General features: G+C 39.3%; 1 protein-coding gene across 2 annotated transcripts; it reads right to left on the reverse strand.

Annotated features, from left to right (window-relative positions):
- Positions 1-3430: 3430 nt before the first annotated feature.
- tmprss2 (transmembrane serine protease 2) lies at positions 3431-15594 on the reverse strand. Of its 2 annotated transcripts, XM_085419915.1 has the most exons (15): positions 15538-15594; positions 11379-11544; positions 10995-11054; positions 10664-10814; positions 9049-9141; positions 8804-8920; positions 8589-8718; positions 7936-8052; positions 7805-7845; positions 7361-7529; positions 6544-6707; positions 6348-6443; positions 4533-4675; positions 4295-4447; positions 3431-3960 (listed from the first exon to the last, which is right to left on the reverse strand). In XM_085419915.1, the coding sequence occupies exons 3-15, from the start codon at positions 11007-11009 to the stop codon at positions 3952-3954; spliced, it is 1398 nt and encodes a 465-aa protein (XP_085276041.1). In that variant the 5' UTR covers positions 11010-11054; positions 11379-11544; positions 15538-15594; the 3' UTR covers positions 3431-3951. The 2 variants fall into 2 exon arrangements, with proteins under 2 accessions (XP_085276041.1, XP_085276042.1); XM_085419916.1 differs by lacking the exon at positions 11379-11544 and having other exon boundaries at positions 15538-15589.
- Between the last annotated feature and the right edge of the window lie 211 nt (positions 15595-15805).

Genomic DNA, 15805 nt, shown 5'->3' on the forward strand with positions numbered 1-15805 from the left:
ATGCATCAACACTACAATGAGCGGGTGGAGGGAGGTTTGGAGTCTTCTCTCACCCCCATTCTCTGCGACCTGCTGGAGCGGGGGGGCTAGGAGGAGGAGTTGGCCGTCCGACTGCGGTCTGGGGTGTGGGGCCTTCCTGCTGCTGCGGAGTCGGGGCGGTCTGCCTCCCCCCACCGCAGGGAAAAGGGTAACACCACCTGGGTCTGGGTGCAGTTCCCCCCTCCAGGGGCAAGGGTACCTAGACCCGGTTTGTAGAGTACGCTTGGGGAGTGTGATCGTGTGTACAGCGTCTCTTTATGTCTGTCTCCACGTTGGTTGAGTGTGGAGTAAGTGCATATGAGAGCATGAGGGTGGGAATGGATGTTTGTATCTGTGTGTGCCTGTATGTCTGTGTCTATATGTCAGGTTGGGTGTCAGGCGCCACCTCTCTGGGGACATCTCAGGCCCTCCAAGGTTTGGAGGCCTATCTCCCCCTACCACCACTTCCCCTGCCAGTGGCGGACTCCCTCAGACATCGGTGCGTTGGTGGTTCTTTGTGTCCGGGGATGGGCGTCCAGGTACACACCGGCTCACTCCTTGGCGGCCGCTTATCGGGGCCTGGAGCCTGGGGCTCGCTCGGGCCACTTCGGAGGTGGGGTGCCTCTCGGCCGGGGGCTCGGTCACTCAGGCGCAGCTGGCTGCCGGCGGAGCTCACGGGCGCGTCACTGCAACTCCCCCTGACTTCTGCTCCGCGGCTGCTGAGTGAGCCCTCATCTGGGACTCTCCTCAGCTCTTACTGGGACAGTGGCGCGGCTGCCCCTCTGTTGGTCTTCCTTGGTCTCTTGTGTTCTGGGGGCCTCTGGATGTCTGGAGTTTTGATCTCCTCCATACCTGCTTCATGCCCTGGAGGACGGGGCTGTGGCCCCCCCCACACCCTCTAGCAGATTATTACATGAAGGAACCTTTAAAAAAAACAAAAAAAACAAGCGCGTCCATGCTCACAGGTGTACACACGGGTGATCACACCCACAAACTACACCCTTTTTGGCTCCTACCTCAAAGCACACTGTGTTCTGTTGATCTTATGTGCTGCACAATAATGTTTAATATTTAGTATTTACTGTCATATTCCCATATATCATTGTGATGTTGTTTATTCTATTACTCTTGTTCTCTTCTGCTTGTTTTCTTTTTTCTTTCTCAGCAGGTGATCCAGGTGATCGATATATGCATTTTTTATTTTATTTTTTTTTTTTCTGCCCGTTCTGTTGGTTTTTGTCTTTTGCCCTTCTCCCCCGTCCCTCTTCTCAGCTGTTTCTCTTTCCCTCTTTCTTTCTCCCCTTCTTTTCCCCAGTCAAGTCTGTCCCGTATTCAGTAAGTGAAAATAAAATAAACAATAACAGGTGAATCAAATGGACCATTACGGCAAGGCTGGGATGGTCAATTTGGTAAAGTAAATCCGTTGGGCATCTTTGTTTCCCTTTAGACAACAATTCTGATGGCAAAAGAGCCAAACGGGACAGGCAAAAAAAAAAAAAAAAAAAAGACATCATCTGGATGTGTTGCTCTAAAACCTGTATATATGTTTCAGCACTGATGGTGACTTTCCAGATGTGCAAGCTGCTAGTTCAATAGGTAATTCTGCCCCCCATACCATCAGTAAGCATTTTGAGTCCTGATAACAAGATGCAGATGACAAGTATCTCTTCAGTTCCACTTTGCTTCAGCCCAGGTGAGGACCTGGTGTCTCTGGATCACATGACTCCTTTGCATGCTAGAGACCTGCATTAGTGGATGGCATGGTGAATTGATTCAGGCTTCAGGAATCACGTCTTTAATGCACTGCCACCTGAGGGCCCAAAGATCATGGAAACTTTGTCCCAAATCCCTAAAATCTTTTGCCAGGTTATGGGCTATGGTTATGTACAGTAGATAAAAAGATATTCAAAGTCTTTATTCTGAAATTTATTCACATTTTATAGACAGTTTTTTGCAGATTGGGGAACCTCTGCCTATCTTTATAAGCGTGAGAAACCCTGCCTCTCTGAGATGCTCTTTTTAAACCCGATCATGTTACTGAATTCAAATTCAAATTCAAATTTTATTTGTCACGTACACAGTCATACACAGTACGATATGTAGTGAAATGCTTTGACAACTGCTCGTGACCAAACAAAAAAGGAAAAGGCTATGAATAAGATAGGAAATAAATATGAAAAATTAAAAAGGGTAAATTTAACTAGGAAGGAATAAAATATAAATTAAGGTTAAAAATGAAATAACTGTACAACACAAATTAGAATGAAGGGTAAATTTAACTGGGAAAGAATAAGATAAAATATATAAATTAAAGTTGAAAATAAAATAACTGTACAACAAAATACACAATTTAGAACTATATAAGAATGTATGAAGAAATATAAATAAATATATACACAATAACAGCAGCTGTACAAGTATTAACTGGAAATGAAGAATATAATGTCCAGTGTCCAGTAAAACGTGGCCAGTACCGCTCATTCTCTTCTTGCACCTGTCCCAACTTTTTCGAGACAAGTCTAAATACATCTGATACATTTTCTATGCTCTGTTGTGAATAAAATATGCATTTATGAACCATTGCATTCTGTATCATCGTTGCTATTTATTTATTGACATTTTAAATTGGCTCTGATTGAACTGGGGTCTGCGTAAACCAGTGATATACCAGTTGCATTTGGTAAAGTAATTCAAAAAACTAGTAGATCAGGCTAGTAAAAGTACTAGTCTTCCTAAAAGGTCAACAGCAAGTAATGTGTGCATTTAAGCAGCTCCTGCACATTTGCTAAGAGAAAAGAAGCAATTAAAGAATAAGTAAGAATTTGATCTGAAGGTTGGAAGTACATCGGAATGGAGCGAGAGCCTCATTCACTCTTTTATTCAAGTAGAAAGACACTAGTATTTATTTAAACTTTGCTAGTCTTAATGAAAACTGCTTTAAGCTATTATCCACAATAACATTCTAATACAGCATTTTTTTATTCTATGTATTTTAAGCACTTGTCTCACAGTAATGCACACATTATTATTGTGAAACCACTCTTTAGTATAGGACTTGGAAAAAAAACATTATGTAAATATCAAAGCTAAGACAGTGAAATGGAAAATAACAGCTAGTAGCTGAAAAAAATCCTGTCTTTAGACAAGTGCCTTAGAACATGTGACAGTAATATACCATAAAACATTAACTACCATTAGTTAACTGATTTGTCACTTATTACTGGGCAGAACTGAATTCCTGGCTGATTGTTCTGATAATATGTGGAAACAGACTCCAGTGTGAGCAAAGCTGTCATCCACAGCGCACACAGAACACTTAAAGTACAACTTATTTCAGAACATTTGACATTGGTCATATTTTATTTTGAAACAGTTATGAGATACAACACAACAGTGTGTGAATGTGTGTGTGAATGGGTGGATGACTGGATATGTAAAGCGCTTTGGGGTCCTTAGGGACTAGTAAAGCGCTATATAAATACAGGCCATTTACCATTTTTTACCATTTAACTCTAGTGGAATTTATTACATAACATTATGTGACACAGTCAAAATTTGATTTCCTGGCTTTGACCTTGCTGTTCCACTTCAAGGACATCATACTTAGTTGAGGTGGGAGCTAAAAGGCACATGTATGAATTCATTTCATTGTATCAGGCATGGCATAGCAAGCTTCGTTAGCCAGGCAGAAGTAAGAAAAGCAAAGCTACATTTTTCTGTAGCACATCTATTGCACAATGTGAATTTACAAAAAAACAACTCTTTGCTGAAAATTAGTTTTATTGGACCAAATAATAGCTTTATTTTGTCCAAATGCAAGAAATTCAGTGCATGCTATAAACAAGAATATAAAAATGCTGATCCATTATTTTGTTGGTTGATTTTTGTTTTGCAAGTAACTCAAGTAGTTCCTTTCAAAAATTCACCGACGTCTCAGTTATTCTATGGAGGTAAAGAAAAAAAAGTATGATTAGATTTAGGGGGAAGAGCAGATTCTCTTTTGTTCTCTTAGATGATTATTAATCACCAAATTATGTATCAGAGAACATCATTTCACACAACATGAAAAACAGTCAAACATTCAATGTCATGTACAAAGTGAACAGAAGAGCACGCACAAATAAAGCACTGCTATGACTTTCTAGCTAAACTTACAAATATAAATGTATATTTGATGTGGCAGAGAAAATACAGGATAAACATTTGACACCACTGATTAATCAACAGATAATTTCACAGGACTTTATTCTCTATTCTCCTCCCATTGCATACGTACCTGTATGTTTTCGTATATCCAGTCAATAAAGAATGGTACATTGGCATAGACTCCTGGCTTGTTCTTCAAAGCACATCCATAACCATAGCTCGTAGCTCCTGCCAGCCACCATCGATTTCCTTCTTTCACGACCAGGGGACCTCCACTGTCACCCTGCAGCACACAGAACCACAGACATATCTCAGGTTGTACACTTATTGCTACATCTCAGAGTGTGTGACAGGAGGATCAGACTGACCTGACAGGAGTCAACTCCTCCCTCCAGGCTACCTGCACAGAACATGGCCTTGGTGACTTCACCATTTAATACTTCAGGTGCATTACAAGTGGCCCTGCTGTAAATGGTCACCTTGGCTTGATTCATTATTTTGGGGGTTGGCCCTGGAAAAAGGATTATTCACACTGTTAACTCAGACAAACATGAAAGGCAGTGCTTGCTAAGTCCCATCTGAAATAATCGACAATGAAAAATGAAAAGGAGCGTTACAGGTTTCTCACTCAACGTAGTTTATATTAGACAGTGCTGTGAAAAAAGTATTCAACCCCTAAATTTGTCTTGTGTTCTTGTGTTTGTGTCAACGTGGACACAAACTACATTGACAGCTGCTGGAATAGACCCACTCAGGTCTGAATACTTTTTTTTCATTCTGAGAAGCCTGAAGCTGGCTCAAAGGTCCTGTCACTAGCAAGGTAATCCCAAATCCAAGGCCATAAACACACTGTATATTGTTAATAACAAGTAACAAAAATCCAAAACAGCGGTAGTAGTTTTTACTCTTCTGCTCTGGGTCACACACTGAACTTTGTATTTCTTTTCATTCTCAGTTGGAAAGAGTCTGTTCTGCTCACTGGCTTTATTTAATATCCATTTATGTTCCTATTAACTGAGGATATCACAGTCACTAGTTTAAGAGTCATTAAAAAGTGTTGTTTAACATGGACAGGACATGCATAACTGTTTTACTTTTTCATGGAAAAAGTGTAGTGGTAGCTATTAGTGAAGATACAATAATGAACTGGTGGTGGTTGCATTTATTGTAAAGAAGAAAAAAAAGGTGACAGTAAACATTAGATCAGTTTTGATGTCCTAATACTGACTCCATATTTCTGGTATTGCTAAAAACAGCTTGAATAAATTTAACTGAAGTTAATGAAACAGATGTTAATCAATCAATGAAATTCATTCACATATTGTAATAGTCTAAACAGTGTCTGCCTTTTTTGAAAATGCTGGTCAGTGTTACATGATTAAGAACTTACAATTAGAGATGCATCGAACAATTGGCCAGGACTGGAATCAACTAATTTCCGGTGACTTGGGTCATTTGAGCCAGCCTATTGGAATTAATGGTGTTTTGTGGTTTCTTTGTGTGTAGTATTTTGGTTTTCCTTTTCGGCTGCTATGTTTAGTTTCCATGTTGCTTTGTCGAGATGTCTCGTCTCCACTTCCTGTGTGTCATTCCATGTCTCCCCAGCCGTCATGTCTCTCTTACTTGTGCTCTCTCGTCCCCTCTCTCGTGTTCCCTCGCTCCCTCTCTCATCTGCCTTGCCTCCTGTCATGTTGACGCATGCTCACGTGTCAGTCTATGTCTCAGTGTTTCCTGTTTTACTTTGCTAGTCTCACGGTCCATGTTTTGTGTGTTTAGTTTTGCTTCCCCTGTGACGTCACTTTGTATCAGCTGTGTTCCCCATGTGTTTCCACTTTCCTCATTGCCGTTCCGTGTATTTAAGTCCTCTGCTTGGTCTGGTCATAGCAGATGACCCCGCCCCTCCCTGAGCATGAGTCTGCTGGAGGTTTCTTCCTGTTAAAAGGGAGTCTTTCCCTCCCACTGTCACCAAAGTGCTTGCTTATGTGATTGTTCCATTGTTGCATTATTGTAGAGTATTTTCCTTACAATTTTAAACATTTGGTGCTATATAAATGGTGTAAATAAATAAATATAAATAAATAAATGGTATAAATAAATACCATTGAATTACATTTTGGGTGTTATGGTAAAGGCTGTTGCCAAAGGCTGAAGGTTTGACATATTCAGTTATGGTTTTGCCTCACCTGTTGACTGCAGTGCTCCCCATCCTGTGATCCATGCTTGACGATTAGCAGAAAGGTTCAGGTCAACATTGGGGAGACACACCGGCCGAACTTTATCTGAGGCATAAGCATGTATCACCTTAGAGTGCTGGATTTGCAATCACGTAATCACAGTATCATTGAAATTAACATGTGAAATTAACTTCCAAGTACTTACTGTTAAAAGACAGAGGTGTATCAAGCTTTAGGAGAGCAATGTCATAATTATTCGTTCTTGTGTCAAAATCTTTATGTTTGATGATTTTCTGAACTCTGCTGTTAAACATGTTTTCCAAGTTCACGTCCCCATAGTATACCCTCCACAATGAAGGAGAAGAGGAACTGCCAAGGAAAAGACAAGGTGAAATGGGCATGGTGGATTTATTAAATATTAGCCAAAACACTGTAGATAAAAGATGAACACGAGGTCACTATTGATCCATTATGAATCCTCCACTTGAGTGGAGGACTCGACAACTGATAGTTGGAGACTCGACATAAAAAGTAAAGGTGGCTCTCACTGAGAAATTGAGGACACTGTATGATAACGATTTGGCAGTTCCAGTCTTACACAGTTTTATCATCTAATTGAATGTATGGTGGTCAAAGCTGCATGGCCAAACCTTAGGCCTGCTTCAACTAAGATAGTTAATGTTAATGTCTTCTGTGGGATAAACACAGTAAGTGAACCTGTTGTCGAAAAAGAGACAAACCTACTGAACTTGCAAACACGTCGCGTGCTTCACTGCTATCAGTGACACAGTTACCTTTCTACCAACATGTGAATAAATATATTGCAATAAAGTAATATTCCCATATATCCTGTGTACTTTGTCTTTGAAGGCACACCTAAGTCGTTAAGCTGTAAATATGACACACACACAGGTAGTTCTTTGAATCAGAATTACTTCCGTCAGAGGGATTATGTTTTTGCTATTGTTCAACAGCACAATGACATGTTCGGGTGAAAGAAAGCAGAGAATAGAAGCTCTCACTATTTAAAGCAGTGTGCAGCAGACAGGATCCAGTATCGGCTGATAACGGAGCCTCCGCAGCTGTGTCGACCTGAAACCTGGAGGCTGACCTGCCATGGCCAGGCTCCATTTACAGCCTCTGTGCCACCAACAATACGACTGCTCGGAGCTGCTGAACTCTTGCCACATTCTGAGGACCGAGGAGCTCAATGTTACTTTCGCTGACTTTCAAGCTTTTAAACCAATTCAGACACTGTAGCACCAGACAAATGGACAGACTAAATGATTACATTGATGTATGATCAATCATCCAAGTAAGGAAATCCCCAAAACTTGATTCTGTCCATCACTCATCCAAGTGAGGAAACGCTTCTTCACTGAAACACGACGTCCAGATAAATAGAATCAAGTTTTGGGGATTTACATTATTATTTCACGTATGTCACAGAGAACACAGTAGCTTACCAATACACTGAAGTGTGACAGCTTTGGAGAAGCACAGTAAGCTGAAAGTGAAAGGATGAAAAAAACGGCACATTTTATAAATGCTGTGGTGTGTATGAAGTGAGCACTCAGTGATATGTGGTTGTGTATACCTGTGAGTGAGCTGTGACTGTATTAGTGAGCCACTATTACTTCCAGACTCCAGCCTCATATATCCATTGGAGGCCAAAGAACCTGCACTGGTTTGGCTGTAGGCAAAATAATCATCTCTGTGGGACAAAGAGGCACGTGTGACAGGGAGATGAGACCAGCAGACTGTACTCACACATACATGCATGTCACGCAAGGACATTCCCTCTGAGTTAGAACTTTGAAAAATATGTACTAATCAATACTGCACATTTGTCATTTCAGAAGAATATTAGTTGTTGTCTCAGTGGGTGGAAAAACTAAGTACATCCATTGTTTCCACAGGTAAGCAGTAGGTCTGTGCAGCTAAAAAAAACAAACACTTTATCACCCACGTATCATACAGGCCACCAGGTGTAAAATTACAAGATGATTCTTATCATTTTTGTCAAAGGGCTGAGGAGTTACAGTAATGTGACGCACACATTATTATATCAAACGAATATCTATTATATCTAATCCAAGAAAATATTTTTGTATGTAATTTTAAAAAAATGCTTTAGTTTGGAAATTATTCAAGGTCCAGTAGCAATGCAAATCATGAGTCGTGTAATATGAGTGAGCTTTTTACACCACACATTGCAAAAGTGTGTCAGTGGGAAAGGACAATGAGCACCTGCTGTAACCAATCTGTCTGCACACAGTTCGTCCATAGTTATCATCCCAGTTGTCAGCACACACGGGCATCCAGGTCTGGCTGCTTGATGAATAACTCTCCAGCATGGAGTTGGCCCCTTGGAGGCGAACTGTGAAACATCAAGTCTATTAAAAAATAGATTCGTACACTAAATAACTGTGTGGAAGACTGAGACACTGATTTGAATGCCTTACAGCACTGAGATTCATCCTCTCCATCTGGACAGTCAATGGTTCCATCACACCACCGGGTATGGCTCAGACACATCCCACCTTTTCCACACGACTTCCCCAGTAGACACTGGTAGTATACTGTGAGCACATGCATTTACTACTGTGAATCTCATATATATACAAGAGCATGCAGACTCATGCCATATTACAATACTTAAATTATAAAAATAATTTTATGCAGCTGCACAGTCTCCAGATCAACTCACGGAAGTACCACAGAAAGAGTCCGAGCACTGCCAGGATAACAGTCACACACAGAAATGCACTCAGGATGTACTTCCAGTGACATTTCTTTCTTCCTGAAGGCCAAGATTTAAAAAAAAAAAAAAAAGACAATCCTGTATCAATTTGTAAAAATTCATGGAAAAACTGTTGATTTGGGAGACAGACACTATTTCTACTTTTAAGATTAGGCTTCAAACTTTCCTTTTTGCTAAAGCATATAGTTAGTGCTGGACCAGGTGACCCTGAATCCTCCCTTAGTTATGCTGCAATAGGCGTAGGGTGCTGGGGGATTCCCATGATGCATTGAATATTTCTTCTTCCGTCACCTTTCTCACTCACTATGTGTTAACAGACCTCTCTGCACTGAATAATACTTGATATTAATCTCTGTCGTTCTTCCACAGCATGTCTTTTATCCTGTCTTCCTTCTCTCTCCCCAACCGGTCGCAGCAGATGGCCCCGCCCCTCCCTGAGCCTGGTTCTGCTGGAGGTTTCTTCCTGTTAAAAGGGAGTTTTTCCTTCCCACTGTCGCCAAAGTGCTTGCTCATAGGAGGTCATATAATTGTTGGTTTTTCTCTGTATGTGTTATTGTAGGGTCGACCTTACAATATAAAGCACCTTGAGGTGACTGTTGTTGTGATTTGGAGCTGTATAAATGTATAACTATCCCAATCATTAATGCGCAGTCACAAACAAGACACAACTGCACTGAGTTTGCCCATGTTTTAGAAATCTAAACAGCCACTGTGACGACAGATGAATATTGTGATATTGTAGTAATGTAAACCATAAAACAGTTAACAAGAAGCAATAAACTCTACCAAAGAAGAGTCATAAACACAGCTAACTTACTTTGAGGCTCATATAAACATTGTAAACCAAAATTCTTGAAGTAAATAAACACATCATTTACTTTTTCTTTTCTTTTGCTTTTAACATCTTCTAACTTTAATATTTAGAGTTTCTTTTTATTGAGCTTATGAAACTAAAACATTTCAATTAATATGAAGAGTTTCTGCATTGCACTATATAAATAAACTTTATGCAAAAGTATAACTCCACTCTGTGTTTTATTGTTTTGTTTTGTATATCTTTCATAGTTTGCAACTCTCTATGAATGCAGTCATATTCAGAAAGGTGTGTCTGGATAGTTCAGTGTCTACGTTTTGAATTTGTGAGTATCTAGTGGTTAAGAGGAAGTTACAGTTACCTATTTTATGCTGCATATTAAAATTTGCACAGTATTTAACTTGTGGAAACACCGTAAAACTCTTCAAGTTTATCGACTTTAAAAATCAGTTAATCAATAAATTCATCAGTTGGTGTAACAGTCACCACGGCTTTCTGCCTGCCAACTTTTAGACAACAACAGTTTAAAACTATTTTAGCCACGTTGTCTTGTGTCTCTAGAAAAGACTCGATTGAAACTGTATTCATTTAATCAAGGAAACAATTTTAATTATTTAGGTTAAATTAGTATGTGTGGATTTAAAATGTGGAACAAAAATAAGTTAATGATTCTGTGAATGTGCAATACATATTTCCAGATGGATATTTGCCAAGTGACAACCTTGGTCAAATCAAATATTCCAGTACCTTTTGTTTGCCTTGGATTAGCTGGTATTCCGGGTGTTGAAGTATAATACTGGTTGATGGAGGAATGGCTGGGGATCTGCTGTGTTACAGAATATGGAGGACTATATTCTTCATGTTTAAACACTTGGTTGTCATACATGGGACCGCTCACCTGGAGATATACAGACAAAAAAAAGATGAATTTATTTGCTCTACCTGTCACTGAGGTAATCATTTCATCAGCATCGGTTTGTTAGATTCAGTTATAAAGTTGAGATATCAGATCGAGCCTGTTTGTATATGTATGTTTAGTCAAATAACAACCTGAGAATAACACTTGAGGTGACCATACCTGATTATTATTCATAGTGAAACTGATTTTACTGCCCGAAGAAGAAGAACTCTGTGAAACCTGAAAAGTGATGTGTAAAATTTAAACACATTTAAATACTAGTTGTTAGGTGCAACACAGGTATAAAAACATTCACACATCTTTGCAGATTTGTATTTTTTCATTAAACTGAACAGCTTGGCCCCACAATAAGAAGCTAAAAAATAACACACACATATTAAAATGAAACAGAAATACTCGTTTACACTTTTCTGTTATTCACAAATAAGATTTAAACTGAAGAGAGAACATTTTTGAATAAATATTTGCTCATCTTACTTTGGTATGAAGGTATCATGTGATCCAGGACAGCTAAATTACTTAGAATTATTTACTAGTTCTCACCTCGAAAGTTTCCTTCGGTTCTCTGACTCTGTTACCGCACTCGTTTGTTTCTCTCTCTCCCTGTCTCAATTTCTTTCTCGCCTCGAATGTAATCAACAGCCAGAGTCACGCCCTTTCCCACTGTGTGCGCACCCAGCATGTGGTGCTCAAGTGGATTTACACACAACTGGATAAAAAAATGACAGGTGCAAAGAATATGGGCATATCTCAGTATCTTAATTCACATGTACATATTCCAGTTCGTGTACGTGTAATCAGATTTGTGTGTGCGTAGAGAAATCAGTATGTCTGTGTGTTCATGTCTGTTCTGTGAGTATGAATGGTTCAAAAGTATTAAAGCGCAAATCCCCTACGGTGGCCCCTAGAGACAAAGCATGTATAAACTCCAAAACACTTACAAATTCCAAATAGCACGCACAAACTCCTCAACACATACAAAATCCAAAACACATGCAAACTCCAAAACACATGCAAAATCCAAAACACGTACAAAATTCAAAACACATGCAAACTCCAAAACACATGCAAAATCCAAAACACGTACAAAATTCAAAACACATGCAAACTCCAAATCACAACGGAAGTGCTCCAGGACGCTAGGGGCAGTGTTGAGCTCGATTTGTAAAATAAACGGCAAGTTTGTTGCAAACACATGGGCTCTAGTCTCCGTTGCGCTTCCCAGGTTGCCTAGCAACTATGATACTAACAGCTGGAAACGTGTCATACAACTTTTTTTGACAGAAATGAAGGAGAACATATTTTTTTTCATTTGTTTGTTTGTTTCTACAAGAGCTTTGTGTGATTTGATAAGTATCTGAGGCTGAGACCACAGGACAGTAAAACATGATTTTTGGGCTTCATTTCTGTACTGAACAGTCATTTAAGATTAGCTAGTAAATAACAATTAGCTAATGTTGTTCATGAGACTAAAGTCATATCACTTTGGTAATGTAAATATAATATGGCCAATATTATGGTTATTATATTAGTCATTATTAGGTATTACAGCAGTGAACATGAACTCTTTGTCAAATACTGAGCTTCAGTACAGATTCAAGTTGCAGTTATTTACATGTCTTACCACCTTAAATCTTCACTCAAAGACAAGTATATAGGAATGACTGCCAAATTTATTTGCCACTGAAGCCGAAGGATGGCATCTGAATAAAACCTCTCTTGACATGCCTAGATGACATTAAAGCTTGGTTGGCTCTAAACTTTTTAAATTTGAATGAAAAGAAAACAGATTTGTTGGTGTTTGGACCCAGTGGCCCCTGTGAGTCCTCTTCTTTTCATTTGGAACCCCTGGAGGTTTATTTTAAACCTGTTGTTACTGCCCTTGGTTTTAAGTTGGACCAGTCCATTTTTATCATTTAAGGCGACTGGCAAGAGTGAAATCGTTTCTTTCTAGGCAGCACTTTGAAACCGTGATCCATGCTTTTATTTCTTCCCCTGTGGACTACTGTAACGCACTTTATGTGGGGGTCAGTCAGTTGTTACTCTGACATCTGCAGCTGGTTCAAAATGTATATTGACAGTGCATATATAGGTGTATCATATAAAAGAGACAAATGTTGTTCCTTCAGTATGTTGGCATTACTAAATTTGGCTCAAATGCTTACATACATGTGTAAAAAGAAAATGTACAAGCTGTGAGCTGTTTCAAATCAAATCACTTTTATTGTCACATCACATGTGCAGGTACATTGGTACAGCACATGTGAGTGAAATTCTTGTGTGCGAGCTTCACAAGCAACAGAGTTGTGCAAAATACAATAATGTAAACAAGCAAAAAACAAGAATGGCTACATCTGAAACTAATAAATATATGTACAATATATAATAGTATATATATGTTTCTGATAAAATGAAGAGTAGACTGATGTATTAAATATTCCTTTATTGGGTGAGAAAATCAGACCATGTCATAACTGCTTTAAGTCATACAGAATAGATATCAGAGCTTTAAACAGGCTGACGTCTGCTAAATGGGTCAAACTGGGCAGAAAGTATGCAAACACATAACATCCTTATAGAATATGATGTAACACTATAGATCAACTTACCTCAGAATATATAAAGCATATAAACAATCACAGCAATATGATGCAACAAACACAGCAGTGCTACTGATCCAAAATACTCAAAGCTTCATAGAACTGAAACAAACATTTATTTTTAGTTCCATTCTGCTGCTGATACAGACTTTAGGTTTCTGAACATTAAACTTGTTGCTGCCTTTCATAGTGCGTAACTTGAAGGCCCTGAGTACTTTCTCCCACACTGGAAACACTGGAATGATAAAATTATTTGAACATTACCTAATAAGACTGATTCAGGACAGACAATTAGTTATTTTAAACGTTTCTAGCAGTCCTTCACAAACAGGGAACAGTCTGTCTATTCTCTCCATCTGTCAGCTGCTGCTGGCTCTTCCTCCTCCTCTTCCTCACATACTGCTGAGATTGTCCTGGTGGATCATCAGGGGTGCAAAGCCTCACAGATGATGTAATGCAGTGGGTCCCTCAGTCTGTCCTCACTCTGGACACTTGCAGGTGTCACACATAGAAATCAAATGTGTGATAAGCTGCAGGATTCAAACACAAGTGTGACTTATAAATACATGTTCATACTTTTATTCCACAATCAGAGAGAAAGAAACAGAGAGAGTGCAGGACAGACAGACAGGTGACAGTCTCAGGTGTACACACTGCTACAAAACAGCACCAGAGAAGGAGGATTTAGTGTTTGTGTCATTACGAGTGTAAACAAGAAGAGTTCCCAGATGGTACAGTGGACACATGTGTGACTCCTGTGATTAAAGCATCTTTCTTTCAGCTTAAGGAGTGAACCGTCAGCTGACTGACATGACTGACTTTAATTACGCATAAAATCATCACATTCTCTGTAAGATTAAAGTCAGCTATTGAACGGCGAATATTTTGAAGTGAAGGCTTTAAAACCAAGTTAGTACAAACGTCGCTAATGTCACATAACTTTCCCGACATGTTGCCAACAGTAATGTTTTAATGTTCTTCATTATAAAAACATTTGCGCATAAATAAGTGACATAATATTCAGTACTTACTTCTGGAAGTTTACTCTTCGTCCGCTCCGCTTCCGCCGTTTTTTTTTCGGCAAAATTATCCAAACCACCGCCGCGCTATGAAGTCTGGGATATGTTGGGCCATGAAGGCTACACAGACCCATCCTTAAAATTCAGGGAAATTAAGGACGCATTTGAGGGCCGCATTTCGAGCAGCCTTTGAATTGGGACAGTCTTTGTCGTGTCGCTGTGACATAATCGGCCTTAAAATGCGGCCTTTAAGGCTGCAGACCCCAAATCCGGTCATTGGTACTTCCTGGCTTGTGTAGTTACTAGGTAACAAAAGCTCAACACTGCCCCTAGCGTCCTGGAGCACTTCCGTTGTGTTTTGGATTTTGCATGTGTTTTGGAGTTTGCGCGTGTTTTGGGGTTTGCACGTGTTTTGGATTTTGCACGTGTTTTGTATTTTGTACGTGTTTTGTATTTTGCACGTGTTTTGTATTTTGCACGTGTTTTGTATATTGTACGTGTTTTGTATTTTGTACGTGTTTTGTATTTTGCATGTGTTTTGGATTTTGTACGTGTTTTGGAGTTTGCACGTGTTTTGGATTTTGTAAGTGTTTTGGAGTTTGTACGTGCTTTGTCTCTAGGGGCCACCGTACACAAATCTCTATAAAAAACAACAACAACACACAACATCACAAGTTACAATCATGCAGTTTTACTTTTTCTCTCTTTTTTTTTTAACATGTAACTTTTGCTACGCACACACAAATCTCCACACAGACTGAAATACACACGTTCGGATTGAGACAAATACAAACAATGCTTTTGATACAATACCAGCCCCATTACAAAGCACCATACTTCGGTACAGATGAAAGACAGTGTTCTATATATATTTCCGAGAGGTTTGCAGATTGGTGTAACAATCCTGTGCATCTCATACAAGCTTAGGTTCTTTTGCATAAGGCACGTGTTTTGGTAATCAAAGCTCCATCTCTTACCAGTCTTCACAGCTTTACTCTGGGGCCTAATAAGATTCTACTATATTCTGCTAACCATAACATGAAGATTAAAAATAGGGTGAAAAGGTGTAATATATGCACTTACATTAAGTGTAAATCTCGGTCCTGTCAAAGCAAAGAGTTCCCTGAGTTTAATTTGTGACGTCTAAATAAGTGGACTTTAAAAAAGAATGGACAAAGGACTTTCAGACCCTGTTAAAATTTAACTCTGTATGAATGTGCCAACTGTCAGGAAATGCAAAATAGAGAAAGAAAGATGACGGTCATGAAGGACAGGGTGGAGGTACATAATGTCTAAATGACACACTCACAACCTTAAACTGACTTTGAAAGGGTGTGAGGATAATGAGGGA

This window comes from Rhamphochromis longiceps, linkage group LG10 (genome assembly GCF_057381845.1).
Source record: "Rhamphochromis longiceps isolate RC_006_pf linkage group LG10, R_longiceps_female_GT1.1, whole genome shotgun sequence".
Classification (NCBI taxonomy): Eukaryota; Metazoa; Chordata; class Actinopteri; order Cichliformes; family Cichlidae; genus Rhamphochromis; species Rhamphochromis longiceps.